The sequence below is a fragment of the Natrix helvetica genome, assembly GCF_964273705.1.
Source record: "Natrix helvetica genome assembly, chromosome: 4".
NCBI lineage: Eukaryota > Metazoa > Chordata > Lepidosauria > Squamata > Natricidae > Natrix > Natrix helvetica.
Genome location: NC_138550.1, coordinates 6910403 through 6937308, shown reverse-complemented (window position 1 = coordinate 6937308; position 26906 = coordinate 6910403). Strand labels below are relative to the sequence as shown.

Sequence of the window (26906 nt, the reverse complement as noted above, 5' to 3'; positions counted from 1 at the left end):
GGGGTCCTGGTGCCATGTGCACGCATGCGCAGCAGTAACCGGAAGAATTGCTGGCTGGTGCGCGTGCCAAAAACCAGAAATACATTTTCCAGCGCTCGAATGCTCCCTTGGCAGCTCCTCTTCCTGGTCGCGGCCCGGAAGAGCACACCTGCGCATGAGCTTTTCGGCACTCAGTGGGGTCGTGGTTTCATGTGCTGCTGGCATCCCACGGATGGGGCTTCGCTTGTTAGGGTGGGCCTGTTTCTAGCATGCCACGGCCCAGTGCCAGCCCATGGGAGAGGGTTTGGGGACCTTTGTGTTGGGAAACTAGATATACTTGGCCTAAAGCAGGGGTGTCCAAACTTGGCAACTTTAAGACTTGTGGACTTCAACTCGCAGAATTCCCCAGCCAGCTCTGCTGGCTGGGGAATTCTGGGAGTTGAAGTCCACAAGTCTTAAAGTTGCCAAGTTTGGACACCCCTGGCCTAAAGGATTGGAGGGAACATGTTAGCTGAATTCCACTACTTGAGGGTCTGTCCCAGGGAAGAGAGGGTCAATGTATTCTCCGCATCACCCGAGGCAGGTCAAGAAGCAATAAGAGGCAGATCCAACCTGGAAATAAGGAGGAATTTCCTGACAGTGAGAACAATTCATCTATGGAATAAGGCGAATTAATCCTTAAACTCCTAAGTTGGCTCCATCGGTTAAGAAAGGTATAGTTTTATTTAGGGGCTTAAATTGTGGCAGGCCTGACACCCTGCCTTGGGTGAGGGGGATTGGACTAGACTTCGGAGGTCCCGTCGAGCCCTGATTCTATGAATAACATTCAACCAACATACAAGTGCACCCCCCCCCCCATCCAATTCATTTAACTTCCAAGGCCCCCAAAATTGTAATGCGTATGTGAGTTTTAGCAAGTCAGATGTCCCCAAACCCACCCAAGAAATAAAGACTCCAAACAGGTATATATGCTTCATTCTAATTTATTACACGAAATAAATATTAACATTTCTTGGTAATCTCTTCTACTATTTAGATCCAATAAACCCAACAAAAAAAAAGTTTAACCATGTTGCAAACGAGCAAACTTACATTTGTTCCTCTAAAATGAAAAAAAAGGAAAGAAGGACTAAGCTTTTTGCGTACTGAGAAGTTGAAATTATGAGAATCTAGCTTGGATGTAAGGTGTGGGTAAGTAGCCAAAGGGAACTATGTTATATTTGTTCTGTAAACCTACTTTTCTTTTTAAATGCCTAATGTGAATGCTTAAGAAAAGCCATTCAAGGTTTGCAAAAGAACTTTCTTCAGACAGTAATCTTCTCCTTATCAAATTTTACAAAAGAAATCTTCCTTGTTTACGTCTGCAAGAATCCTAGTTAAGCACAAGCCTTGGGTAGGAGCGTGAGTTCGGTTGCCGTTAAAACACCCCCAAGGTTAAGTGTGGTGTTGTTGTTTAATTGGATGGTGTGCATAAACATTACACTCTGTAGATAGCAAAAATATCTTTTATTTATAATTTACAATTTTCCACAAATGAAAAAAAAATGTACATTTTCCCCCCCTTACATATACAGTCTTATTCCTGTTAAATTTGTACGCCATCTACAGAACTTCCACACGATAGACACCTGACACCGTGCAGGCAATAAGAAATTCAAATACAAAAATGTATTTATTAACCAAGTCAGTAGCTGGGGCCCTGCCCCAGGCCAACATTTTATTCATATAAAAATTATTTGCATTCGAGTCAGTAGGACACAGTAAGCATTTCTCTGTAATTAAAAAAAAAACAAACCACAGTTTAAACCGATTCCACCTTTAGAGGCTCTGTTTTAATTTCAGCAGATTCAGGTATATTCCCCTCCGTGCAATCCGCAGCTTTTTCTTCCGGTTCTTCTTTGACTTTGGGGCTGTCACAGGAGTCCTGTCCCTCTTGTTTGACAATATTCAACATAATATTTAGTGGGTTCTCCACAGGAGTCTTGCTTGGAGATGGGGTGGAATCAAATGATGAAGTCTGCAAGTCAAAATTAACGTCATATTTGGGATGAAGCTTGAAGGTTGTTGTTTTTTTAAGGTGATAAATTTTTTAAAAAGCAAAACAGTGTTTTCACTACCTGGTCAGACTCTTACCTGTTCACGAGCAGAGTAAAAGTTATGTTAGAATACTAGGGATTTCATGCTTTCATGCAGAAAAGGAGACCTAGTCAACCATGGTTCACCAGATGGCAAGGATTTAAAATTCATTCTTAAATCTTTGTGATTTTTAAGAATCATTTCTAAAAACCATCTCCAAAAGGTGGATCAGAGTCTCTGTATTTAGGACTTTCATAATGGAGAGTGCCTACTGTCAACCAGCTGTCTTTATGGTTAATTCAGCACACTTAACATCCAGATATTATTCGTATATTCTTCAATGTCAATCAGCCCTAGATATAATCCTCAACAGCAAGAAATATTTAGTCTGACCTGTAAAATATTGCTGCCTCTTACTGCTGTAGTCAAATACGCTCAGTAAGGATTAGTGATTCAAATAACAGCTTTTGCAGTCTCAACATGTAAGCCTGCAGAAGATCAAAGCGAATGTTTGTTTACCTTTTGATAATCTTCGTAACACGATGGATGGTAGATCTACAAAAGGAAAGGAAGCAGATCTTAGTTTAAAAAGATACAAAATGGCACACAAAGTATATTGTAAAACTATTTCTCTTTCTGCAAGGACATCTCTATCTCTCTGAACTATTTCTATAAAAATAGGAAGTTATCGCTGTTATTCTTCCTTTGCTGATATTTCATTCCATTTGATTCAATTTTCTTTGGACCTGGGGCAAATCTCACTGAAATAGACTGATGGAAGGCAGCCAGAGTATGATTAAAGGGAATATTTTCAGGGATACCAATTCTTCAAATTTATAGAAATGACGATAGCGTATCAAGCCAAAATAAACATTTTAAAGCAGACTGCGTACACGAAGAGATGCAACGTTACCTTTTCCTCTACACGAATTGCATTTTTTAAGTGCCATTCCTCCTCTTCCTCATCCCAATATTGTTCGAACTGCTCCTGGCAGATTTCACAGCTCTGAAAGCCATTAAATATAGTTATACTTGCAAAGCGTCATTTATACTTTCAGATGAGTAGCAGAACAATTTCATTTTCCACCTAGCTAGCTTACTACCGTAACTAGACAACCCCATACCTGTTGAGTCATTGTTTCAGATATATTTCTTTATGTAACTCATAGAGCCCACACACCCCTTTTGACTTTTACCACACCTTCCACACTTGTGCACACCCTTCTAGGGCAATCTGCCACAGCCAGCTTGCCACAAGACTTACTCAAGCAAGCAACCTGCCCTGCTAGTTTCCTGCTTGTAACAATGGAAAGGATTGCAACTGAACTTCTGTCAGGGAGTGCTGGAAATGACAATAAGCACTACAGCTGACAGTGGCAGTGCTAAAGCAGCAGCAGAAACACAGTGGTGCCGAAGCAGCCATAACTTTCCCAAATTTTGTCCCCAGGATGCCAGGAGTAATGCATCCTGGCATTCTGTCAATTAACCCATTTGAAGTATGTTGGTGCAGAAACGGATGCCGTATAATGCACCATGGCACTCAACTGAAGGTTACAAACAGACACCAGCGTTTTAATTTATAGATATACACATCATTTGGGAAATCCATTGTCATTCTCCAAATGCTGATTATAAATTACTGCTACCATAAAGTTCTAAAATATGAAGTCCAAAGGTAAACAGTGAACAAAAGACTTTTATTTTTTTAAAAAAAGATCTTATTGTAAATATTGTAAACATCTTATGAATGTGGTTTTTCATAGTAGGCCTTTTAAAAAATTGTACAAATGTAAATCTATTTTTATATATTCCAAGGGCCAGTAAAATGTTAAGTCCCAAACTAGGGATTGCAGTATAATTAAAGGTAAAAGTTCCCCTCGCACATATGTGTTAGTCGTTCCCGAATCTAAGCGGCGGTGCTCATCTCCGTTTCAAAGCCGAAGAGCCAGCGCTGTGCAAAGATGTCTCCTGTGGTCATGTGGCCGGCATAACTAAACTCTTGGTGGGAAGGAACACTGTTACTTTCCCACCAAGGGTGGTCCCTATTTTTCTACTTGCATTTTTTACGTGCTTTCAAACTGCTGGGTTGGCAGAAGCTGGGACAAGTAAGGGGAACTCACTCCATTACACGGTGCTAGGGATTCGAACCGCTGAACTGCTGACCTTTCTGATTGACAAGCTCAGCGTCTTAGCCACTGAGTCACCGCATCCCTTAATTATATAGTATAATTATGCCAGTTTAAAAACTTCAGTGACATGAAGCCAGTTTTAACACAGCAATGCCTACCTCATCCACTCCAGCTGGGCCTGCAGGGACACTCTGAAACTCCTTCTCCTTAGCAGCCTCTTGAGTTTTTAATACAACTTCTTCATGTACTTTTTCAAAGAACTGGCTCTTTGCACGCTCCTCTAAATCAGCTATTTCTTCAAACTCGATCCAATCCTAAAGAGCAACATTGAAAAATGTTTAACTCATTTTCCAATGGTTTTAAATGGCAGCATGAGTTTATTTCTCTGTTGAATACATCTTTGTCTCTTGTTCCTGAGTGACTAACAAGCTTACTTCATGATCCTATTTCGGCAACAGGATCAAGTCTGTGGAGTCTCTTTATCCTGGAAAAAAACAAACCTCTTAACATGCTGCTCTTCAATCCATCCAGATTCTCCAGCAGTATAGGAAACATGTGTTTGATTCAATGAGCCAAGTGGAACATGTTACACCCAGTGATGTATAGGTAATCCTTGTTTACCAACTGCTCTTCAGTGATCATTCAAAGTTATGGCGACACCGAAAAATAAGTTTTGACTGATCCTCAAAGTTGTGCTCTTGTGTTTTGGCCACTTAGCAACCAGAATACATTTATAACAACCACAACATGTTCACCAGCTACCAACAAGCTAAGTCATTTAAGGAAGCGGATAGAAATGTGCCAGTTGTGGTCATGAATCATCAAGCTTAATGACCACGGGTGAGTTGCTTTATGACACAACCAGAACTGATGTTGTAAGCTGGCACGGCCATATGATGTTTCATTTAATGATTATGTTGCTTATCAACGGAGGTAACAGCCCTAATTTTATGTATTATTATTAAATTTGTTCGCTGCCCATCTCGCTGCAAGGTGACCAAATGCTGTTGGCAAGTGAGTCCTCCACTTACAATAGTTCATTTAGTGACCGTTCAAAGTTAGAACATCACTGAAAAAAATGACACAACCGTTGCAACATCCCCACAGTCACGTGATCAAAATTCAGACTGCTGGCAACTTTCTCACATTTATAACAGTTGCAGTGTCCTGGGGTCATGTGATCCCCTTTTGCGACCTTCTGACAAGCAAAGTTACTGGGGAAGCCAAATTCACTTAACAATTGTGTTACTAACTTAACAACTGTAATGACTCACTTAACAACATACATTTTGGGATCAATTGTGATCGTAAGTTGAGGACTACCTGTAAAGTTTTAATCTTGTGTTTGATTGTCTACGGACATTCGCAGTCATCCAGATCATGGTTATCCCAAAGGTGGTTTTTCAAAAGGAGACTGGACTTTGTTTTTCCTTGAAAACATTTTGCTTCTCATCCAAGAAGCTTCTTCAGTTCTGACTTGAATGGTGGAGAATGGAAGATTTATACTCCTTGCAGTCATCTGGCGATTGTGTAAGAGTGCTAATGACCAGATGACTGCAAGGAAAATATATCTTCCATTCTCCACCATTCAATTCAGAACTGAAGAAGCTTCTTGGATGAGAAGCAAAATGTTTTCAAGGAGAAACAAGGACCGGTCTCCTTTTCAAAAACTACCTTTGGAACTTGTTTTTTGATCCTTCCCTGAATCTTCTGAAAAGGGGCAAGAGGCTAGTGACTTCAAGCCACTCAGCTCTCACCCAACAGGCGCTACCCACGAAAACTCTACCACCAAATATCTGTAAGCAAACATAAGACTAAGGTCCATGTGGGACACAGCAACAAGGAAAAACGCTTAGATCAGGCATGCTTTGACTACCTAATGCCACTAAAACCTCAGCTTTCAACTTCTCAGTTTAGAATTTAACTGCTGCAGCTGCATATTCTTTTCTTCTAAACACAGTGGCAAGGCTATAGGGCATTATGTTTAGAGGCAGAAGCTGTGACCACATGTCACACCAGCAGTGAGTACTTGAATGGTAGTGGTTACAAAGAGAACACACAGTGGCTTATGTGAATCAATCAAAGGGCAAAGTACATATGTTAAGCCTATAAACTGGATTACTATCCAAAGACCTATTAAAACAATAGCAGCAAATGATCTTAAGTGATCCAAGCAAGCATTAAACTGTCACAGAGGTAACACTATTGAGAGGCTAGCGCTAAATATTCGCTCTCCCGAGAAAGTTTAGCAGTCAGAATACTGAATTTAAGACAAATTGGAAGGATTACACAATTTACCCTAATGTTTCCCCTTGGTTTCCAAAGTTATAGCCATGCAATCCATTGGAGAAAACCCAACAAAGCCTTGCATCATTTTAAAAATGATTGCAATAATAGAAATATCCCTCTTCAAACAAAATAAATACAAAATGTTGCTTTGTAAAGTGAGATGGGCAGCATGTAAATTAAAGAAATAAGCTAACATCACATCTCCCTGAAAAACAGCAAACTAAAGTTTTTCAGGTTTAACGGTATTCCTCATGAATTAAACGAGGACAATTATCCGCATTTATCAAATTAGCAATGGAGGAAAATCTATCTCATACTAATTATTTTTTGTTGCTGCCTAGAAGTAATTCTCAAGTAATTTTAACTTTTATGCATGTAGTCCTCAACTAATAGCAGTTCGCTGACCATTCGAAGTCACAACAGCACTGAAAAAAGTGAGTCACAACGTTTTTTTTACACTTACAACCATTGCACAGCATCCCCAAGGTCACATGTTCAAAATTCGAACACTTGATAACTGACTCGTATTAATAATGGTGGCAGTGTCCTGGGGTCATGTGATCATCTTTTGTGACCTTGTAAAGCAAAGTCAATGGGGAAGCAACTTAACAAAACTGTATTACTAACTTAACAAGTGCGGTGATTCCCTTAACAACTGTGGCAAGAAAGGTCATAAAATGGGGCAAAATTCACTTAGCAAGTCTCACTTAGCAACTGAACTTTTGGGCTCAATTCTGGTCATAAGTTGAGGACTAGTGTATTATTACCCCCTTTTCTCTCTCTCTCCTCCCACCCTCCCTCTCTCTCTCTCCCTCTCCTGAGTTGTTTAACTGATGAAATGATCTATGATCCCCAATTAGTGTCTTAATCAGTAAGAGGCTAGAAGATTCCTTTGTGTTATACTGATTTTGATGATACCATTATGACCCTCAGTCCTTTGGAAAAGATGAACCAAGAATACGGAATAAATATTCTCTGTGCCAAACAATGTGAACAGGTGCTTACAGTTAAGCTGTAGTACCATCTTCTGTGTGTGACTTTCCTGCTAACATCCTTTTCTGTACGGTTCTGGCGATAGTGCCAATCCAGATGGTCTGCATACACATCTGTCTGGGAAGTTGTAAACCTCATTCCACAAGAGTAACACTGAATGCCGGTGTAGAGCCTGTTTATAATGCTATCGTAACGTCTGAAAACAAGAGAGAAACATCAAGTTAGAAAATTTAGTGTGGAAGATTTTCTATCATAGAAATATATTAGGTGTAAATTATGGAATTTATAACATGAAAGACATATGGGTTGTGTGTCAAATTAAGATCTGATATTATGACATTACATACTGTTGCTGTTATTATTTGATTGTTTGGCACATACAACTTTGTATTTTAAGTTTTATTATCTTCATTCTATTGTTAAACTAAAACAAGAGCGTATTTTATTACGTCATTGTATCAATCCTGAAAAGAGTTGGAAGTAACCTTATTTATTTATTTTGCTATTTTTTATGTTACTTTTTAAACTTTAAACATCCTTGTTGTTACGCTCCCCCACCTTTGCTCTTTTGTTATGCTTTTTTAAAAATGAGCCTTTTATTTTTGGAAATTTAATTATATCGTTTTTTAAAGAAATAGTTAGAAAACCTATTATCTGATTTCTGGCCACTACCTGAAATGGAAACTTGTGAAATCCAAATACATATTATAGCATGGAAATACAGGCCAATTTTATTTTCAAGGTGGAAGATAGTTAAACTACAGAGGGATTTGTTTGCTAAGTGTGCCTGCATAAGTGATTGGCACAATTCTAATTGAAAACATAGCAAAAATGCCAATGAATTGGCAATGCCAATGAATCAGACTTTAATCGTCTGCAGATCAATCAAAAATATATGAAAAGTAATTTTATTGCATGTTCATTGGAAATTCAAAAGCTTTTAATTATGGTGTGTATTGCCCAAATATGCAGCGATGAACACACTAAGAATGACATATGCTGGAAATAAACCATATAACAGAATAAATGGAAGGTTAATGTTACTAAACAGAGGTTAAAAAACTGATGTATGATATCTGCTTTGAAGATAAATGTATAAGAAATGCTTGTTAAGAGTTGGGTTATTTGGGAATTTCAGTTTATGTATATTTTTGCATGTGTATATTTATGTGTAATTTTCCAAAAATAGAACAGCTAGATACATTTATGCATGAAAGATGTTAAAAGGAATTTGTTCAGTGGCAAGAACATAAACTTTCTTTTTTATCTGTTTTTTGAGTTCACTTTTATAATTTTTGTCATCACTTTTTTGAATTCAAACTGATTATATAAAGACACCATGTTAAAGAAATCCACTGCAAACCTTGGGACCTCTTAATCTAGAATAATTAATGCATAATTGAATAAATGTTGCAGTATTTAAAGTAAATATTGAATTTATACACAGCTACCACAATTTGTTTACCCTCAGGACTCAGGCGCCTGATTTTGTTTTAAAATTTTACAATTCATTTGGAATAATTTATTTAAGCTACACAATTGGATATAATCCCCTCTTAGTCCCATTAAATGCACATACTGTTTTAGTTCTTCTATCACAAAATTAGTTAGGTCTGGAATATCCTCATTCTGATCTTGATCATCCTCTTCTTCCTCTGGAGGTGGTTGAGTTGAAACTTCACTGACTTCTAAATAAATGAGATGTATTTTCAAATACTGGGATATAACCTTTGCTTCCTCAATTGTAAGTGTTAAAAAAATTAAAGTAACTTTATCTGTAAGATCAGCATTGATATCAGGTACAGTATTCAGGGGTAGTGATTATGGTCTATTTCTTTCAATATCTAACTTTTATCTCCTGGTTTAATTTTCTTTATACCTACGTACAAAAAGTATTAGTTGGAAGCACAGTACACATATTTGTGCATTTGGACATATACACACTATTTCCAACTGATAGGCTTAAAAACTAAGTTCTTATACGTGATAGATCCATTTTTAACTGGTCAAGAAAAGAAAACCAAATTAGCCAAATTCTAATGCTTCATATTGAATGGTGGCCATAAACATTCATTACTTGGTACAATAGGTTCAGAATGCCAAGAGTAAGATGATAGTACCTATCATAGATAGATAAGAGATAGATGATAGATAGATAGATAGATAGATAGATAGATAGATAGATAGATAGATAGATAGATAGATAAGATAGATAGATAGATAGATAGATAGATAGATAGATAGATAGATAGATAGATAAGGTAGATAGACAAGATGGACAGACAAGACAGGATATTTATTAGGATACAAAGAATATTCTATAATGACAAAAGGACACTTACGTGATGAAGATGAATCAGGCTGTAAGGATTTAAGGATTCCTGTAGAGAGTAGTTTTGAAAATAACTCATTCACATCAAGTTGTCCAAGGTGATTATCAGGGTAGGAAAGTGGGATGTTCCCTAGAAATTAGTGCAAATGTGAACATTTGTAAGATATTATTCTCAAAACTCAACTTAGAATTAAAGTATCTTAAGTAGTTATTGTCCAAGGTTAAGCAAACAAATCATTATTAATTATCCCTTTCTCCATTTTTTATTTTGGTTCCTCTTAAAAGAACCTGAGGGTCATTTTAACCACCTTCCCATTTCAATTTCTACAACGACTTTGGGTGTATTAATGTAGAAGCAGCATTTGAGAATCTATCTAACAAACCATGCAGAAAGCTGTGATTAAAAAAATGCTGGACTAGTTTCATGTGCTCAAAAACACAGGACTTATTCTTCCAAACAGGAGGTCATCAGGAGATATGGCTTCCTTCTTTTAAAGGGGAACTTGGAAGGCTAGAATTGTATTACGTAACAATTCTAAAAATTAAACATAAAAAAATCAATACGGATGCAAAAAGCTTTATAGTCAGGGATAACAATTATATCTAGTATTATCAAAGAAGACATATAAAATTATCAAAATAGACAAAAACATGATTATATCCCTGGTCGATGTTTTTCATGTGTCTACTGCGATTTTTATAAATATATACTATACTATATTTATATTTTTCAATATATAGTTTAAAATGTAGTTTCCTGAATACCATTTTTATGCAAATTAAATTCCTCTTCTGATGTTCTCAGCTTTGAAATACATCTCCACCACAATATATTTAATCAATTCAGACCTAATAATTAATCCATGGTAACACAAATGTATATTTTTGTTTATTAGCATTGTAAACAAATGTGATTCTGGTCAAACAATAAAAATCTCTTTAAAAAACTATTTTAAAATGTACATTTCGTGTACTAAAATCAAATGTATTAGTTATATTCTCAAGAGCGTGGGAGAAATAAGTTATAATTTTACAAATCATTTTATGGCAGACATTATTTTATTTTTAAAAGGCTTGGTTCTGCTTGGTAAACATTTGAAAATTCAAATCAGATTCTATGCAGCTATTTTTAACGCTTCTCGATTCACTCTGCCAGTTCTTATATTCAAATTTTGCAATCCACTGAAACTTTGAACAGCTAATATGCAGCACGCAAAGGATTCATTACTTCTTCATTTCATGTGCCACTACTTACAAGCATTGCCTATTTATTCCTGCTTTCTTCAATTAAGTTAAAATTCCTTTCGCTATTATAGATCACAATACAACAAACTAGAGCAAGTTACAACTGTTCTCAGTCACTGTTGAATGTATGGGAGAGGGAGATATTACTTTATGTTGAACAATGAAAATTCCAGACTCCAAATGGGTACAGATCATATGCAGTTAGCAACTATAATTTGAACTCTGGATTTCACATTCCTTCTATCTTACGGAGGAAAATATCTGTAGATAAAGATCTCATCTATAAGCAGAACATACATACCAATGTACCTTAATGACCTTATGATACCATGTTGAACACTTCTTTCAGGTTTAATATAGACAAAGTATTCCCACATTAAGTTTAGAATAAAGCAGTATTTCAGTAAAACAACCCCCTCCCCCAAAATAAATAAAGGCTAACCTGGCTGATTTTGAACAAAACCTCCAGGGTTTTGTCCATGGACTGGCAACAGTGGCTGCCCTTGATTGAAAGGCTGGCCAGAAGATACTGGCATAACAGGTACCTGGAAAAGACATAACACTGATCAAAGGGTTTTTTCCCCCCTCTCAAGGACAAAAATAAATGAATCTTTATTTCAGTCGTGTACAGAACATAAAACCATTTTAAAAAATGAAATCAGCAATATTAGCAATAGCAACCTCCAAGTTTCCCGGCTTTGCGGATCGGCCGGGGGGGTGGGTGAGTGGGAGAGGATGGTTCCATGTCAGTGGTGAGTGCAGGTGCACATGCGCAGCTCCATTTGCGCATGCCCACTGCTTCTGCGGCCAGGTTCTGAACAGGTCACGGCCCGGTAGAGGACTATGGGCCAGGGGTTGGGGACCCCTGCTTTACAGCACTCTCTGAACAGTTTACAATGTCAGCATATTGACCCCAACCATGTTATAAATATCAAATCAAATGTTAAACATCAGTCTTAAATTCCTTTTGTGCCATCCATATAAGCTAACCACCAACATGGAAATTTTGCTTCGGTTTTCCCAAAAGAAGACAGATGACCATTATTTTCTTCAACTGATAAAGTCATTATTTATCATCTTTGCTTAGCCAATAATTATCTACAGTATGAAACCAGGGGATTACACTAGTTTTACTGATGTAATTTTGCAGGCATGGAAAGTGCAAAACACAGTTTAGGAATACAAATAAAATATCTTTTTCTGCTGATGAAATCACTTCAGACATTCTGACTATGTCAGAAATTAATATTGAAGATTCAGAACTTTTCATGGCATCAATCAACTTCAATGACAATTTAGGATTCACTTCATTATACTATTTTAAGGCTTTATTGGTGTTAAGTATTTCTTAATCCCTTGCCAGTTTGGTGTACTGATTAAGGCATAAGGCTAGAAACCAGGAAATTCTGAGTTCTAGTCCCAGCTTGGGCGCAAAGCTGGCAGGGTGACTTTGGGCCGGTCACTCCCTCTCAGCCCTAGGAAGGAAACAATGGCAAGACACTTCCAAAATTTTGCCAAGAAAACTGCAAAGATTTGCCCAGGCAATTGCTAGTCAAAGGCATATGCGCCCCACCCGCCCCACAAAAATCAATGTTAATAAAAAATAATTTGCTGCAACTGGAGATACAGACAAGGTTTCTGAAAAAATGTACACAGAAACACTGTTAAGACTCTTACCTGCTGTGGTGCCTGAACGTTTCCAACTGCCAAATTATTAAAATTTCTGAACTGAGGACCCTGAAGATTCTTGTCGTCATAAAAAGGTCCTGGGGCCCTGTTAATTGCATTAGGAAAGTGCTGTGCTCCAGAAACAGGTGGGCCACTGAAGTTTGGTCCTTGGGGGTTATCAAATATTTGGTCAGGTCTCTGGAACTGCAGTCCTTGTGATGCCCCATTATAAGGTGACTGGTTGGGAGCTTCGTTATAAGGGCCAGTTTGTCCATAGGCTGCTGCCTCTAATCTTGAGCCAGGATGGTTAGCTACGTTTTCAATTCTTGGGCCCTGGTGTCCAAGGAGGAGGTCATATCGTGTGGTTGGGTGTTGAGGCTCGTCAAACCGCTGAAGCATTGTGTCAAACCGAGGTTGGACCTGCTGGCCAGGTGGGCCATCGAATCGAGGTGGCGTCTGACCAGGGCCAATTTCAAACCTTGAACCAGGTTGTACGTGCAATCCGTCCAGTCTTTGTAAAATTGATGGCTGGCCAGGCTGACCATCAAATCTTGATGGACAGCCATCAAACCTTGTCTGGTTAATAGGCCCTTCAAATCTAAGTCCACCTCCAGTCTGAACGGAAGGTGCCTCGAACCTGGGAGAAATTCCCAGCTGTCCATGTGGCCCCAGAGGCTGATTGTGAGGCCCCTCAAACCTAGAGCCAAGGGGTTGGCCGTGTGGCCCTACAGGTTGCCCATGAGGGCCCTCAAATCTCAGACCACTCGCAGGCTGCCCGCGTGGACCAATGGGCTGCCCATGTGGCGCGTCAAATGGCATATTACTTCCTGGTTGTCCCAGGGACCCCACCGGTTGCATATGTGGGGCTTCTAATCTTAGGCCAGATCCTTGTTGGCCATGAGGCCCTACTGGCTGTCCATGTGGCCCCTCAAATCTCATTCCACTTCCTGGTGGACCATGAGGTCCTACTGGCCGGTCATGGGGTCCTTCAAATCTTATGGCATTTGAAGGTTGGCCGTGAGGCCCTTCGAACCTCAATCCACCCGAAGGCTGGCCATCAAATCTGATATTATTTGATGGCTGATCATGCATGCCTTCAAACCTCATTCCAGCAGAAGACTGGCTGTGGGGCCCCTCAAACCGAATACCAGCCGTTGCATGACTGTGAGGTCCCTCGAACCTCATTCCTCCCGAGGGCTGGCCATGGGTCCCTTCAAATCTCATTCCACCCACAGGTTGGCCTGAAGGTCCCTCAAATCGTAAACCTCCCCCTGGTTGTCCTATCGGACCCTCAAACCGTATAGCACTTCCTGTACTAACTTGCCCTGAGGGTCCATCAAACCTTAAGGGACCACCCCCAAGCTGTGCTGGTGGCCCATCAAACAGGTGAGAATTTTTTCCTCCAGACTGTCCTTGGGGCCCTTCAAAGAGAGAAGCTGGCTGACCTAGAGAGCCTTCAAACCTTAAATTGGTCTGTGCTGGTGGCCCTTCAATTCGAGGAGCTGCATTAGCTGACCCTTCAAAATGACCCGGTTGTCCATCTCCACTGGCCCTTATGCCAGGATGTCTAGGAGAACCTTCAAAATGAGCTCTCTCCTCAATCAATGAACTGAATCTCTGCTTCCCATCAGAGACCCCAAATCGTGATCCTGGAAGGTCGGTGAACGGCTTCTCTGTATCTTCGTATCTCGCTCGCTTGAAAATCTCATTCATCCTCTGCTCTTCCCGAAGACCTTTAAGGAAAATAAGACTAAAATTACAAAGTTTATTCACCAAAACCATTAGGTAAAGCTCACGCACACCTCTATGGGGAAAAAAAAATGCAAGCATTTGGTTATGTAGCTCAAACACGTATTGATTTTGTTTCGCTAATATAAATGCTTTTATACCTTTCGAGGCACTTGGCTCTTCGTGTCTTCTCCTGGCATCATGTGAAGAGTTATCAGAGTAGGGTCTGCTCCCACCAACAGGAGAATGTCGTCTTGATCTTTCACCAAACTGAGCGCCGCATTTGTTTTTTGTTTGGTCACATTCTATTCCAGAAAGAAATCCATCAGGTAAGTGATAGTCTAATATTTCTTCAGGATCCATCATATTGAGTCTTGGAAACGCATGTTGAACTTGCGTTCTTTTCAGCTTAGCTTTGTGTTCGTGGTATATTAAATCCGATTCAGATAACAAAGGCTTCTTTTTGGAAACCCCCTTTTCGCCTGATGTATTATCCCACTCACACCTATGCTTCCCTTCCTGATACTGGAAAAGTTGGTGAATCTTATGACACAGGACGAGGAATTCGTCCTGTGTTATTTCCCCAGATGTGAGACGTTCGCTTGCCTGTGAGTCGAAAGAAAGAAAAAATAAAGAGTTAATCCTCAATGCTTACAGAAAAAAAGTACATCACCAAGAACAAATTCACATATTACCTTCTTAAGTATCTCCCTCTTGTTTGCCAAGGTCAGTTCTTTGGGTATTTGCAAATTAGCATCTACGCTTAATCGATGTTGTTGTTTCGGGGTGCGGGGTGAAGGAACGCCTTTATTAGTTGCCCAAGTATCCCTGTGCCTCTGATGAGGGGATTTACCAAGTCCTTGGTGCTCTTCAGTAAGTTGAGGGCTGGAAGCAATAGAAACGACATGTTATTTCGCATAAGGTCTTCATCCACAGCGACTAAAAATTATCTTATATCTTTTGTTTTGCAAGGACAATTTATTTCAGCAGTAATTTTAGATTTCACTTCGTGATAATCCATTGCGGCTCATACACATCAACTTACTTTTTATTTTCCTCCCAGCCAGATTTCCACCTTTTGCTCGATTTGGAACCTTGCCAATTCTCCAGATTTTCTTTGGGTTCTGAATTTGACTTGGAAGAATGTTGGTTCATTCCTTCTTGCGGTCGGTCTTCGTGGATTTTCTTCGGCCTCCGGGAATCTCTCGCTTCCTGCTTGATATTTCTCTTGTTCGAGCTTCTGTCATCCCGTGCCCCTGACCCAAAGTCCTCTAGATGGGACTGTTTGGGGCCAGATTGTCGTGCTTTCCCGAGCTTAGATCCAGTTGGAGAGGCGCTTCTAAGCCTTCTTTTAGGGGACCTTCTTTCTCTTCGTTTTGGAGAATGTGCAGACGGTGATCGAGATCTGGGAGACCGTGACCTTTTCCTAGTGCTTGACCTTCCTGGTTTTCCACTCTGTTTCTCTGACTCTTCTGTATTGGGATCTTGCTTTTGTACAATGCCATTAATTACTTTATTTCTACCCCCAACGGATCTATGCTCCTCTTTGTCTTTCCTCTCCAGGCATCTTCTTTTTTCTTTGATGTCATCATCTTTGCCATCTGGTTTCTCTAGGAGATGTTTTTTTAACCTGGGGTCTCTCTTGTTGATTTCAGACACTCTGGGATTCTCACATTCTTGGTTCCTGGTTTCTTTGGGGTGAGGCAGCTTGTTTTGCAACGGAGAGGGCGATTTCAACTTTGCATCCATTTGATCAAACTCTTTCTTCTGCAGTTTCTCGTTCTGTTTTAATTTTTCCGGCTTTGTGGCATTTTGCTTTTCACTTTGTGGAGTTTTGCTAGTCTTCGGGTCAGGCTGACTGACTGCATTCATCAGGAAGTCCTTCCTATGAGTCTGATCTTTCAAATGAGACGAGTGCTGACTCGTTCTGTTAAGACGAGGATCTCTATTGGCTATTTTGGCATCCTGGAGTGGGGACAAATGGTTTTTCTCCGGTGGCAGACAAGCTGGATGGGGAGCTTTAACTGGCATGTGAGGTGGCTGCGGCACATGTTGTTTTAAAGGTCCTTGGCCCAGATTAGATCCACTTTGCTGAACACTGAGGGAAACAGCCTGAAATAAGGAGGAAGAGGGGGGGGGAAGTATTTCAGACACAAGCGCCATTTCATTTCTCATAGCTGTTCAACAATGGGCATGTTTTTGCTTAATGAGCTACCATATTTAACAACACTTCAAAATTATATTAGTGCTGAAAAAGAAATTTTATGAACTGGCTCTTGCATTTTTGACTGCTGCAGTATCCCCATAGCCACGTGATCAAAATTTAGATCTTTCGCAACTGGACGGTGTCTACAGCCATCAGAGTGATCTGTGGTCACACAATCCCTATTTGCACATTTCACTGCTGGCTTCTGACAAAAGCAGAGTCAATGGAGAAGCTAGCAGTAAAATTGCAAGTTGTAGTCACATGTCTCACTTGCCTATCTGGTCATTAGGTGAGGAGTATCTGTAACACAATTTGAGCTGCATAAAGAAATTACTTTCATGTATCAACTAATTCCAGTATTATATTGTAGATACCACAATAAACATAGGTTTTGGGTCAATTTTCTTTTCACACCTGTCAGTATGTTAAAACCTATTAAAATGTTTTCAATATCTAGTGGTGGTAAATGATGTAAGTACAGTTGAAACCAAAACAGTGGTACTCAACTGCTTTTGAAACTCATCAAATTTGAAACTCAATGCATTTTGATACAAAAAATTGTCCTGGTATTCATTTGTTTGGCATTCAACACACAAGCTAAAACTTGTCATTGTCGGCTACCTTGTGACACACTAGATTATTCCTTATGGGTAAAAATCTTGCTTGGTACTCATCACACTTCCCAGAACCAATTAATGATGAGTACTGAGGTACCACTGTATTTGTATTACTTGACGCTTTCTTCAAATTTTAAGCTCTGCAATCCAGTCATTTATGTAGCTTATGATACAAGATGAACATTATTCAAAATCTCAAACCCATCAGCAGCACAGTATAAACCATGTTATACATTTTTTTTAAATTTAGCAAGAAAAATATACCAAGATTCTGCCTTGTGTGTTTTTTTCTAATACAATTTACATTCCTCATAGTCATCATGTTAAACCTGCAGTTCAAAACTACTATTTTCATTGACAAGGTGAACATCGATGATCCCATCTAAAGCACTGGGCTTCAATAATTGTGGAAGATGCTAAAACACTTAAGGGCAATTTACATATCAAGTGCGATATGTACAAGAACACTTTTGCAGTAAGCAGACATTTTATCTGAGTTATAAATTCTAATCTTTGTCCACCTTGTTAACATGTTGGAATGACATAGTTATGATATACAGTATAGCAATGATTGATCAATAGGAAAAAAATACATTTTACTTCAAGTTCTAGTTTAAAGAAAAAGAATAGTTTGCAAGGACCATGAGACTAAACTGACTCTTAGGAACCCCCCCAAAAATCCATTCCTGAAACATCAGCGCTGCCATAATCATCTTACTCACCAGCTGTGCTTTTGTCTGTTCTAATTCAAGTTCTAACTTCTTCTGTTGAAGTTCTAACAACTGTTTTTGTTTTGCCAGCAGCTGTTGTCTTATCAGCTGCTCTTGCGTTAAGTTCTTTTGTATTTCAGGAACAATTGGAGTGGAGGACACAGCAGAACAGGACACAGGAAGAGAACAGACTGTAGAGCTAGGTGCTGCAGGTTCCTCAGGCTACCGAGAAAATGGTAATAAAATACATGATTCTTACTTATGAAGAAGGAAAATAACCGGCCATAATTCATAGTTTTGTAGTTTCGTTTATTTATACAAATAAATCAGAATGTGCATTGGGCATATAATACAATATTAAAAAGGGCACTGTGAAAGTTCTTTGCCTTAACTGTTAAATATTAATTCATGGTGTGCAAAAATCAAGCCATAGTTAAAAACATTAGTTTCAGCAACTTACCGATTTACTTAAAAACTTAGGATTCACGTGGATGCTAGAAGTATTCACATTAGGGGGTAACGGCTTAACAGGCCAAGCAGGGTCAACTGAATTCACCCGAACATCGAGAGCATAGAGAATCTTCAGAGGGAAAATTTCATCCCACGTGGAACGCAATTTAAATAAACTTTTCCTAGTATTTTCATCCACCTAAGAACAATAGAACAATTCTATGGCTTGTTAAGTCCATATAACATGTTATCCATCTTTCTAAAATCCAAGATCACATAAGTGTTGTAGTTATACCCTATTCATTTGTGTATGCAAGTTCCAGTGAAAAGTGGAGAATTCAAGTGGGCACAACTGAAACAAGTACTGCACTCTGCTGATGTGCTAATTTGCAGACAGTACAACCAAGATTTCAGCAGTCAAGTGTCTCTTTCATCTTCCACGTAAGACTTATAGTGGTATAGCAGTTATATCTTATTTTTAGAATGTTTCCACTACCAACTGGAACTAGATAGCTCATGAGTGAGTGCTCAGCATCATTGGATAAAATCCTATTTTTATTATTAAAGTATATTCCAGCAATATAATAAAAAACAAACACAGGCACATTCATCAATTCCTTAGGTTTTTTTTCGGGATGTTGAGGCCCCATTATCCAGAGGCAGCATGTCCACTGCTGAGTTTGCATGAAGGAAATTGTTGTTTGAAGAGCGCCAGGTTGAAGAGGCTGCACCGTTCCATTTAAGCCAAAACTTTTTTGTATGTCAATATGCAAAAAACAAAACAAAAAAACAACAAGCTCTGAAAAGCTCAGTTAAAAAGTGAAATCTTTTCCATTGCCTAAATCTTTATACGGTCACACAGAAATATAACTGCTGTTATTCTGAAAGTCAGCAAAGCAAAATTAAACTGATTGAAGATTAAACTGATTTAATGTTTGAGCAACTCAAAAATGTTAGCCTCTTTCAACCAAACCATACTGAAATGGAAAATGTTGTTTCAATTTCCTTTAACATTCACAGCAATGTACATTTGGAAAGGAAAATTCTGCCTTTGGTAATCTTTAAAATTTATCAAGCAAACTAATCAAAAAATACTGTCCATGATCAATTGTTATAAATTAGGTCAGGGATAAAAAATTAAAATGGCTTGAGATTGGAGAAAAGTTGATCAAAATAAGACTTTACATATAGATCCTGCTAAGCAGGTTCAAAATAAATAAAACCCTAAATTATTGTATAATTAACACAAACAAGAGGATGCATATAGTTGGTTACTCATTCTTGTGAAACTAAAAACCCATAAAAAATCTAATGAGCTGCATTTTACTGTCCCTTCTACTGAGTGATTCACAAAAAGCCTAACAAATGATATGATTGCATTTAGTTGTTCTCTCATGCAAATTTTCTTACAGGATACATCCCTTATGTTCCACCCTTAAAACTGCAAAAAAAAAAAAAAAAAACAAGACTATGTGCCATGTCTTTATTTATGCAACAGCAATTTTAAAGCTTTAGAGAAACACATTTATGTATACCTTTTCAAACACATTAACAAATGTTGAAACTAGGTTTTTAGTAAATGCAGAAAGATATTCTCGTCCAACATTCTTGACAATGGAGTCCATTAGGTACATAACAGGAAGTTTCTCATTAGAAGGAGCCTGGAGTAATAAGAAGAAAACTGAGACGTTTAGTTGTAACAAAACAAAACTAAAATGATATTTTTAAATGAAGGAATTACCAACCCCAAATCACCATACCTCTGGTAGGTAACACATCTGAACAAAAAAAATAGTTTACTAATTTTAGAACTAGCTATTAGAAGAATCAGTAGATACCAGTGCAACTATTATTTGGTAGGTTGGGTTTTCTTTTAAGGGGATTGTGAGTGGCAGAAAGTACTGGCCCATGATGTAAAATTAACTACTGGGGTCTTTATATAAGCCACTTCACATTCTATTAGACTAAACTTTGAGGGAACACACAGTAGTTTCTGTTGGGATCTCTATTAAATGGGACATGGATCAATTAACTAGATCTCATAAAATGAAGGGGAGAATTCTCAGTGGACAGAAAGTTGAATACCAGTGTTGTTAGGTGAGCCACGCTTCACTTGCTGTCATCCAAAGGCAAGTAATACCAATTCTAGACAGTTGAAGGAACGGCAGTCAGACACTCTCAAAATTATATGCAAGCCATATAGCTGGAACCGAAAAAATATAAATCCACAATGGAGTTATGTTGTTGAACTTATAAATAACTGGAACCAAAGACTGGCACAGAAGACAATCTTCAATGTCTGGTCACTCCTCAATGGCCAAGGAGTCAAGATGGATTTTTCCCCCTCTGTACATAAGACACGCCCGGAGTTCATGTAGTACGAACTGTTGTTGAAAATGAATTTCCAAAGAAAGTGGAAGCCTTCCCGTTTCAAAATGAGTATTAATGTCTCATCCACATTAAGGGCCACAAACTTCCAAAAAGAATCAGCATGTATAAACTTGATGAGGGTATTTGCTTCTCACACACATTGACTTTTTACACAGGAATAGTTTAATTCCCATTTAGCACCCATCAATTCTCAAAATTTGCAGGCAGTGTAATATTCCACTGCTCAAATATATTTGGCTGTCCTTGGAGCAAGGGTCTTTTTCTTGTAACTAGTGTCTTTCCCTTTAACATAGTTCAAATTGTGAAGATATTTATAGAAGATGAAAACACATAGGCAGTTTTCAAATTTTGAAAAATCTAAACCACATCTTCTTCACTTTAAAATGTGTAGGGTTTTTTCCCCTCAAAACATGTTATTCAAACCCTTACATCAAAATCTGTTTGAAATCTGCTCAAGAGGGAAGGAGATCAGCAACTCTTTAACCACACAAACACACAGGGCTTTTATAGACAGCATTTAAGGAAACGTTAAATGTAGAGAAAGGAATGCCCAAATAGGTAAGGCATGAATATCAGTACTGGCCAATTATCAATTCCCTAATAGTTGGACTTGAAAATAGTTTATTAGGTGCAATCTGCAAACTGCTAAGGTTGAATTTGGATTGTTACAACAGGGCTTGCAAAGTATTAAGCCTCTTGAACACTTCAGTACTCTGCTCTTAAACCCCATCTGCAGACTGTGAAGGATAGCTGTCAAAAATATAGCTAGCCTTTAAAATCTTATTCCCAAAAAAGTATGTGTGCACTTCCCTTTTAAGCAATAAAAATATTTCAAGGGTTAGAAAAGGTCCTATTGTATTCACAAAGCTGTGAAAACTATGTGTGAAATTATGAAACAAAGAGGCAAATTTGTCCTAGAATCATACTGGAAAGCAATCCCAACTTTAAATGAGTGGAATGCCAAGTTCTGAGAACCAGGATTTACAATTGCAATAGTTAATTCATGAACAGAAATGCATTATGAAATACTTGAGAACCACCCAACCTGAGGGAGACCCCAAGTCAGATTTTCAAGAAGTCGTGGAAGGTGAGAAAGTCAACTCAAAATCACCAAGAAAGTGGAGATAAAATTTTAAAAGCTTATTTTTAGAAAAACCATGTCCAGAGTTCTCAACAGAATGCTTGGTGCACTCCTTCAAACATCAGATGAATTGGGTGTTCAATATATGTGGATCTGTGTTTTTCTTAATATTTTCCTAAAAATTGAATTTTCCTCAAGACTTTTTTCCTGTAAACCACACCACAGAAAAGTTAACACTTTTATAACAGATTCTGCACTACACCCGGTAAATAAAAAGACAAATACATATTTTATATATTTTATTTACATTTTTAATACCACACACATTTCAAAATCATTTATTAAAAAGGTAGGCAAACCACTCTGCATTACACTAAATAGAAATTGTCTCCAGACAATATTTTCTTTCAAAAGTGGTTTTCAGAGAACTCAAATCTCGTTTCATCCTGGTGGCTAAAGACAGCTATGCAAATCCAATTAGAAATACAGGTTTTAGGTATTTTTAAATACACTCAAGGGGATATCTATGTAACCATCCCCCATTACCCCAAAAGCCAAATAACAGAACTGGAATTTATGTGTTATGAACTTCTGGAGAGATCAAAAACATTAAAGGTAAATAGGGAATATTTCTAGAGAGCTGAAACTAACCAATATGCACTGTAAACAATTGCCCTTTATCCTGTGTTTCCATTTTATTATAACTTAATATCCCAGATTAAATTAGCAAAATAAAAACCCAACATATTGGCAGAAGCTGAGGAAAATGGGCAAGGAAGAAGAAACATCAAGAGAACAGAAATGTTTAATTATAATGGTGATGTGCTACCCTTCTGCTACTTAAATGACTAATATACTCCAGGAAAAAGGATACTGCACCATAAGGGTGACTTTTGTCAGAAAATTTCTGAGCTGATATAAACCCTAGACTTTCTTTTTGCATCATGTTTCTCGGGCGCCATGTTGGGATTAAACAGGCTGCTGTGGCTCCTGCAGGCAGGGCTGAACATTTCTTTCCATGCCTTAATGAACGTGCTGCTCTAACAAGGAATGGATCATGCATACACACACCCTTAGCCTGTCATGCATCTGTTACTAAAAACATTCTGGGAGCATAAAGATCCTCCTTCACCTATAATTTATTCTACAGAAAATAATGAAATCCCACTTCTCTTAACCAAATTCCCTTTTCGGGTCTTACGTATTAAGGCTAGTTGTCCCTGAAATGATTTTATCCTTTTAAAAGCATGTAGCCAAGCTAATTAGACATTTGTAGGCTAGGAGACTTAAAACGGCATGTTTCAAGCACAGTAACTGCTGCATAGACTCAGCTAGGCGGCCATGTTGTATATCGAATTTATGAAGGCTTAAAAATCCCTCACAAAATTCGGGGGAGGAAGAATCAGTCCCTTTCCTGAACTGGGCAGATTTACCTCTTCCTTGGAATCATTCCATAGAAAGGAATTAATTCCATGCTCACACCTTAATCTAATTGTAAGTGGGTTTTTTTTTCCTGCCAACTATGGCCTAGTCTCATTTTCCACCTTAACCTTTCCTCATGCTGCCATTCTCCATTTCTTTTCCTCTCCCACAACATTGTTCTGTCAAACATGGTTCCTACCTTTCTGTTTTTAACAAAATAACTTTTAAAAAAAAAATCCATTGCCTTTACCTCGCTTTTATCTAAATTGTATTTCATAGTTATCTGAAAGGAAGCAGTTAGGAGGGGTTTATCTGTCCCTGACACTGCTGCACTGCCATGTGTGAGGGTGGATGGCAGCTCTAGATTCTTCCCCCCAGCTGTTCCCAGATCATCTGCATGCCCCCCACTTATTCTTGACCATCTACGCTTCCCATTACACTCCAGACACCACCACCACTTCTATCCATGTCTGTCTGAAAAATATACTATCTATATGACTTGGGGATCCACTCTTTCTCAATAACTTGGCCTACTTTTGTTTCCAGATATGGCTGGGAAAATGTTTTGCCTACCCTGAGGGCAATTCTGAGCTACAGAGAAATCCAGGGAAAGAAACCCAAGGAAGAAGGTTCAGAGGCTGCCTGCCCGGGTTGTGTGCGCTTCCCAATGTGACATTCCTAACAAAACTATTGATTTCTCCTTTCAATTCCTTAGGGCTTCCTCTTTTCTACCCCTCCTCTGCTTAACAATAGGCCTTAGACTTATATATCGCCTCACAGCCCTCTCTGAGGGGTTCTACCATGTCAGCCTCTCGCCCTCAACAATCATTTTACCCACCTCGGGAGGATAGAATCCTAACTAGGTCCCCTCCTTCCAAAATATAGGTAGTCCTCCAACTTACGACCAACATTCCTGTTGCTAAGCAAGGCATTCATTAAGTGACTTTTTGCCCCATTTCACGACCTTTCTTGCCACAGTCAAGTGAATCGCTGCCCGGTTAAGTCAAAGTGGCTTCCTCCCACTGACACAGGATCTCAGGATGAACCAGTTGGTGTCCCAAATGGTGGCTGCGTGACCACATGGGGATGCTGCAACGGTTGTAAAAAGTGTGACAAAAAGTCGTTTTTTCTCCCCCCCCCCACACACACACACTTGAAGAATCACTAAATGAAGTGCTGTAAGTCGAGGACTACCCGTGCAACTCTCTTTTGGGGGTACCTAGTGGGCTCTATCCTAAGACAGTAGTTCCCAACATGGAAACCACAGGGGGCCAATTTGATTTTTAATGGGGGCAATTTGAACCTTGTTTAAAGTTAATGGCCTTTAGGCTTCCTCTGAATAAGTAGAGTTCACTTTTTGAGTAAAGAAAGAACTATGTTTCATTGGGGGGGGGGGGGAAATCAGGATACTTAAGTGTGGCATGGGCAAAGAAAGGACTAAACGAAGTGTTGTTAAGTCGAGGACTACCTGTACCACTCTCTTTTGGGGCTATCTCAATCCTAAAGCCTCAATCCTGACCTCTGCCTGGCCCTTCCCCCACATACGAGGACCATCCCCCTTCCAGCCTGCTATTTCTTCCCCTTTTTGAAGCGTGACCTTTTCTCTGAATCCCACACTCACACGTAGGCGGGGGCCCGTCTGCCCGTCCCCCCACTAATCCTATGGCTCCAAAAAAACAAACACGCGTGGTTGGGGGAGGATAGAGAAAAGGGGGGTTGAGAGAGAGGAGAAAGACCTGCTGCCCTAGAGATAGGAAGGGAGGAGAGGCTGGGGATTGGGATTTGGGGGGAGTTTAAATAGAGAGAGCGTATTCGGCGTAGAGTATTTATAAAAACCTTGGCGATTTGCGCCTCGATCAGCGAGACGATGTCCTTGGCGAAGGGCACGTTCTCCTCGGCCAGGATGGTCAGCATGTTGATGTGCGGCTTGCTGTTGAACGTCAGGTCTTCCAGCGACGACTGGTAGTCGCGGCAGGCGTCGTCGCTGTTGCCGCCGCCACCGGTGGTGGTGGTGGTGGTGGAGCTGCCGCCGCCGCCGCCAGCGGCCCCTTCGGACGACGACGCCGTCGTCGCGGCGCCGCCGCCGCCGCCTGACATTCTTCCCACACACACTCTCACACACACACAGAGAGAGAAAGGCCTGACAGGCCGCGGGGCACGGCCGACCGATTCCCCTCCCCTGCCGAGGAGGGCAGGCCAAGGCAAGCCTTTTTTTTCCTTTAAATTTCCCTTCGCCGATGAGGAGGTGGTGGTGGTGATAGTGGCCGCCGCCGCTGCTGATCCCACCCGGCTTCTTCTAGCTCATCCTTCGCTGCTCGTTTTTCTCCTCAGGTCGTCGTCGTCGTAACCGCCTCCTCCTTCTTTTTCTCCTCAGCCGCCGCCGCCGTTGGCCTCGATCAACCGCCTTTTTTTTTCCTCCCTCAGAAACGGACGCACAAAATGGCGGCGGCGGCGACGACGACTGCGGCTCGCGAAGGCCTTCTGTCCTCCGGCTTCAACCGCTGCGTCATCCGAAATGGTTCCGAAAAGGGGAGGGGAAGGGGCGGAGCGCTTGGGAAGAGCGCCTTTTGTTCGCTGGCCGCCAAGCCATTGGCTGCACGCGGGAGGGGAGGACAACCTCCGCCGCGCTCTGATAGGGCCACCCCGCCGTTCGTTTACTCCCACCCACCCACGTCCCAACCTCCGCGCGATCTCCTCGGAGCTTTTATTGAACGGCGCCGCTCCTCGAGGCGATTGGCCGGCTCGTCTCGGTAGAACCCGCCTTTCTTTATTTCTTCAGCGTTTGGGGTTGGCTCTTCCCGAAGGAAACTCGGACTCCTTGTTGTCGCGTGACGTGAGCGGGGAGGGGGGAGGGGAGGAGTTGCGGTTGCCTCTCTCTTTTCCCTCCCTCCTCCCTTTTTCCCTTCGCAACGTCTTTTAAAGCATTCGAAGACTGTCCGCGAGACCTCGCTTCCTATTGGCCCCGTTCGTTGGGCTCAACTGTTGCTATGGGAATTACGGGCCTTTTTGAGGCCTACCTAAAAGTCACACGGCCAGTCAGGCGGCGGCCTTGCGTTACATTCCTTTTCACACTTTCGATAGCCGCCGGATTGTAAAAATTGCCAATAAATGCTGTTAATAATCCGTCATGCCCTGCTGTACAGCAAAAGGCTGGCATGTGCCGAGACTTTGCTGGTGCAGCTTGCAAATATATATATATATATATATATATTTCATTATTATATAATATCTATATATCAATTTATCTATCTATAGATAGATATATAGATACACACACATACATACACATACGCAAACATTTAAAAAAGAAATCTCTCAGATTTGGGCTCTTCTCCACTAGAAAGCAGCTGGGGAGTGGCTTCCTTGTGTTGCAGGGATTTCAATTTTTATACTGCAAACAGGCCTAAAATAGGTTTTCCAGAACTCCTGATTAGTCTTTCAGCTCCTTGATGGCAGCTTAATTGGGGAAAAAAGTAATTATGCCACTGATTTATTTACATGGATGCTCTGCTCTAAGCGCCTTCATACTACCACTCTGAGAAATCCCTTGAAAATTCAGAAAATAAGCGTTTTTCTCAGGGATAGCCTTT

At 40.0% G+C, this 26906-nt stretch overlaps 1 protein-coding gene across 1 annotated transcript; it reads right to left on the bottom strand.

The window, feature by feature from the left end:
- Positions 1-946: 946 nt before the first annotated feature.
- Positions 947-25866, bottom strand: PCF11 (PCF11 cleavage and polyadenylation factor subunit). The gene is made up of 16 exons (XM_081950675.1): positions 25153-25866; positions 19958-20083; positions 18433-18621; positions 17985-18194; positions 15485-16551; positions 15135-15324; positions 14601-15045; positions 12721-14444; positions 11486-11588; positions 9809-9928; positions 9046-9154; positions 7479-7662; positions 4343-4498; positions 2969-3061; positions 2575-2610; positions 947-1996 (listed from the first exon to the last, which is right to left on the bottom strand). Exons 1-16 carry the CDS (start codon positions 25411-25413, stop codon positions 1781-1783), a joined length of 5229 nt encoding a protein of 1742 aa, XP_081806801.1. The 5' UTR covers positions 25414-25866; the 3' UTR covers positions 947-1780.
- Positions 25867-26906: the final 1040 nt, after the last annotated feature.

Bases quoted from the DNA above. Each gene is read 5' to 3' on its own strand.
- PCF11 (XM_081950675.1), bottom strand. From the start codon at position 25,413: ATGTCAGGCGGCGGCGGCGGCGCCGCGACGACGGCGTCGTCGTCCGAA. The intron at 15,046-15,134 runs GTAATATGTGAA...TTCGACTCACAG, and splicing joins AGAGGGAGATACTTAAGAAG to GCAAGCGAACGTCTCACATC. The intron at 3,062-4,342 runs GTAGGCATTGCT...AATGGCTTTCAG, and splicing joins GCCCAGCTGGAGTGGATGAG to AGCTGTGAAATCTGCCAGGA.